Raw genomic sequence first — 4,126 nt, 5'->3', positions numbered from 1 at the left:
CCTTCTCTCCTTTTCTTTTTTAAGTTGCAATCGGCACTAATTCAATTTGCGTATTTGGAACATTGCAACACTCATAATTACTGATAACAAGTTTTTTTTTTTCTTTTTTGGATTTTGCTCGGATATAAATCGATATAAATTTCTACGCATGCAAAAATGTGTTAAACAAGAGAAACAGCTTCTGCACGAGTTTTAGCCGGCCTAAATTTAATGGTTTAATAAAATTGGTTTTTCTGCATTTTAGGCCAAAAAGACATTATTTGTTTTGGTCCGACCAATAAAATACAATGATGTGGTTCCTGTGAAGGAGAGCAACAATTTGAGCGAGTTAAATAGCAAAATAGAACGATCAAGAATCAAGAGTGCATTAGTTAGTTTTCTGTTGTAGCAGTTGTTAGAGCTAGAGTCATTGACCAATTCTAGCTAAGTGCACTCACGTATAAATAGGTCACTCTGTCTAATTGATAGCTAGCTGCTTTTTTTTGTTTTTTGCATTATCAGTTTGTTTCTTTCTTTTGCAAGTAATAGTGCTCTCTAGTTCTTTCTTACTTCAACTGTTTCTGTTTTCATTCTTTCTTTCACTCTTGGTTAGTTTCTGCTTCTTGCCATTGAAGGCATATGAGAAAGCTTTCATGGTACCAAGAGTTATTGGGTTTTGATCTATGGCTTCCACACCTGAAATTTCTGGTGACTTCACCACCAACACCGCCACAAATTCTTCTTCTGTTATTGATTCTCTTCCAATCAATTTCTTCAACAAAAAATTCTTTAATCCAATCAGTGAGAAATTATGTGAGAACAATTACAAAACATGGCAACAAGTATTATTTGCCATTAGAGGGTAGGATCTTGAGGTTCATCTTTATCAAAATTGTGTTCCTCCACAATTTGATTCTACTGCAAATCAACAAGTTGGGATAGAGTCTCAACTATATAAGCAATGGAGACCAGATGATTACAATCTTAGTTCATGAATGTTAGCTTCCATGGATTCTGAATTATTCAAGAATAAAATAATAAAAAAGTATAGAAAAACAATAATAATTATGAATAATGGATTAAAAAAGAAGATAAAATTCTCATACAATTGTCTATTAGGTTTAATTGGATACTTTTATAGACAACACAAACAACGTTAATTTCTAAATGTTGTTGATATCAAATCAACTCTCATTCTAATTATATTTCCTAAATTATTTATAAAAAAATATAACTCTTAAATAATATTTTTAGGACAAAAGTACTAACTTTACAATCTCGGAAGTAATCATAACATAATCAATCTCTAGGTTAACCTTGACAATAAAGACGTGAACAACTATTGTCTAACGCTAAGCCAATCTTGTCGTTAACATCAAATGGTGGGATGAGATAATCAATTACTTATTTTATTAAATGATTTTCATAATTCATAAAAAATTGAATAAAAACAAAAATTAAGAAATACATTTAAAATAAGAAATTAGATTAAGAAATCCGAATAAAAAAAATACACTCAATTAAAAATTTGAGATTAATTCTGAAAAATTGAATTTGAATTCTCTAAATTTTAAATTTTTATTTTTAGAGAGTGAAGTATGATCTCTCACCCTTGAATAGTTTCTCTCTCATATTCTTTCTTGGTCCCACCTAAGAAATAAATGGTGAGAGATCACACTTTACCCTCTAAAGTGAAATTCAAAATTGAGAGGATCCAAATCCTGAAAGTAAAAGTAATTGTTTTTTTTTGTTACTAGTAAAAGTAATTGTTTAGTCTAACTTAAATAATTTTTTAAATTAAATTATTTGTATAAAATAAATTGATTTTTTTATCAAATCAAATAATAACACATATCAATAATCCAAAAACACTTCATATAAAGTTGACTGCAGATAAGTTTTCAGTTTTTTATTTTCTTTTTATATCTCTTTACTCTCTCATTCTATATAAGAGTATCTCTGTGATTGCAATCCAATCCTCTAAGCTAACTTGTGTCATTTTCATAATATAATTTTATAGACGAAATGAAATAAATTTTTCTTTTTTTTTTGTCATTTAAACATTGTAATTTTGATCCTAGATTAGTAAGCTGAAGAATTGTTGCATGTCACTTTGAATTTGATATTTGGTTGTTGCTTAATTTGCTTCGAAAACCTTTAATTTGGTAAACGAGACTGATGCTGAATTTTATTTTTGACAGTTAACTAGTGTTGTGTTGTTCTATTCCAACGTGGAGAAGGTGCATTCTGCTGTTATGTTCAATATTATTATCTTTAGATTTAGATAAATGCAATCTCTCCTGATAGATTTATGTATTCGTCTTCACTAGTGTTGCAAAAAAATATATAAGTCAACTTGCACCGATTAAATACAATAATTAAATATTATTGCAATAAGTGAAAAAGTAGCTAGAAATCGGCAAAACATAACAAGATCATTGCAACACAGAAGAGTTTGTCTTGTGTCACTTGGACAATTCCTGAGAGAAGGTGGTAGCCAAAGATGAAATGGTTGAGGGTGAGATAGCACTTGAGCCACCAAGGTACCATTTTTTGATGGTCTCCACCACATTGGCATTCTCTACCACAAACTTTGAATCTTCCTTCCCCTCCAAAGACACCACAATCTGCATTAACAACCATACCATTAACTAAAATTAAATATATACTGCCATGCTGAAACTCAACTAGCAAGCCAATTTTCTTTGGCTAACATCGGCCAATTTTTTCTAATTCTAAATCTTAAATTCTGTAGTCAATTTTATTTTTTGGACATATTCGCAGAGAGCAAAAGTAACGGAAATGCAAGGTACCTCCGCAGTTGGAGAGTTCGCTGGGAAATGATATGTGATGACTGAATTCTTCTTGAAGTACTTAGATTGGAAGAACTCAACAATCTTTTCCAATTCAGCTTCTTCTTCATCCTCGTATTTGTCATCAGCAGCCAAACGGTCCCTCACAGCAGTCTCAATCTGAACCCCATACTGTGCTCCCTTGATCTCTTTGATCACCACAAGCCTAATCACCTTCTCCACTGGAGCTGCAATCACTCCATCAAAGAATTCTTCTTTCTCTTCAAGCTCCTTTGGGGGTGTACCCTTCCACTGTGTCAAGTGGTTCACTATTTCAGGGTCCAAATAGACCCCGATTGTATAGAACTTCACTTGGAGGAAATGGATCTCCATGTCCTTGATTCCTGAATCATCATCCATCATACAACAAAATCAATAAGTTGATTAATTATTTGTTTTTAATATTCAAGTCAACGGAAGCAGAGTATACCTACCATGACCAAGAAGAGACAGGGGCTTGGTAGTAGTGATCGTGGAAGGATAGGAGATTTCATCAACCATTACCGTTTCACTTGCCACTGAAATTCAATCCCAAAAAATGATTAATTCACAAAACATAACATACAAAAATAAAATCAATAAATCAATAAACAACACTGAAATTGAAGAGAGTTGTGGTCTTACTAGTGTAGGAAAGGATGATGATGAATTGTGGGAAGCAATAGAAGAAGGAGTAGCAGAATGGGTATATAAGGGTGTGGTAGTTTAAGAGCCTTTGGTTTAAGACCGAAAAGTCGAAAACTAAGGTGGTAGGTAGACTTTGTAGTTCATGCACCTGTGACTGTTCAAGTCACTCAACTTCTACCATCCTAATTAATTCAATGTTGCAGACTTAACACTTTCTAACCTCTTTTTTTCCTTCACAAAAAATAGATGATATGATCTTTCTATTTACTTATTTAGTAATTACCCGAAGATAAATGTAAAATTTAATTGTTACTAAGATTTTAAATTTTTAATAGTGTAAAAAATAAGATTAAGAATTAAGTGACGTATAGGAGTAAATGGAGATGATTAGATGGGGAGGTGTTAGCGGTCAATTTTCATGCCTTTGACTATTTTGAAAACTTTCAGGTTACAACCAACCGTCCGGATTGGGGTTGGTGGCACGAGCCTCACCACTCAATCTACCTAATCATCATACATCAGCTTCAACTTGGTAGCCTACTGCCTCCTTTTTATAACAAAAATGCTCGGTATAAAAATATAATAAAAAATAAAACGATGATACTTGTGCAATAATTAAAATGACCAATTATATCTATACAATATGTAGTTTGAGAAAGAGAAAATAT

At 32.0% G+C, this 4,126-nt stretch overlaps 1 protein-coding gene across 1 annotated transcript; it reads right to left on the bottom strand.

Annotated features, from left to right (window-relative positions):
• Positions 1-2,344: 2,344 nt before the first annotated feature.
• Positions 2,345-3,695, bottom strand: LOC148561356 (chalcone isomerase-like protein 2). The gene is made up of 4 exons (XM_088489250.1): positions 3,456-3,695; positions 3,266-3,349; positions 2,793-3,175; positions 2,345-2,606 (listed from the first exon to the last, which is right to left on the bottom strand). Coding segments are annotated over exons 1-4 (630 nt in total). The 5' UTR covers positions 3,457-3,695; the 3' UTR covers positions 2,345-2,444.
• Between the last annotated feature and the right edge of the window lie 431 nt (positions 3,696-4,126).

This window comes from Arachis ipaensis, chromosome B6 (genome assembly GCF_059453495.1).
Source record: "Arachis ipaensis isolate K30076 ecotype BB chromosome B6, ASM5945349v1, whole genome shotgun sequence".
In the NCBI taxonomy this organism is placed as follows: Eukaryota; Viridiplantae; Streptophyta; class Magnoliopsida; order Fabales; family Fabaceae; genus Arachis; species Arachis ipaensis.
Note: the sequence above shows the minus strand (reverse complement) of the source record. Positions and strands in the feature narration are given on the sequence as shown.

What these genes read in the sequence shown, in the direction of transcription:
- LOC148561356 (XM_088489250.1), bottom strand. An exon ending in CCTGTCTCTTCTTGGTCATG is followed by an intron (nt 3,176 to 3,265) that starts GTAGGTATACTC and finishes ATGATGATTCAG; the next exon opens with GAATCAAGGACATGGAGATC. An exon ending in CGAACTCTCCAACTGCGGAG is followed by an intron (nt 2,607 to 2,792) that starts GTACCTTGCATT and finishes TTGTTAATGCAG; the next exon opens with ATTGTGGTGTCTTTGGAGGG.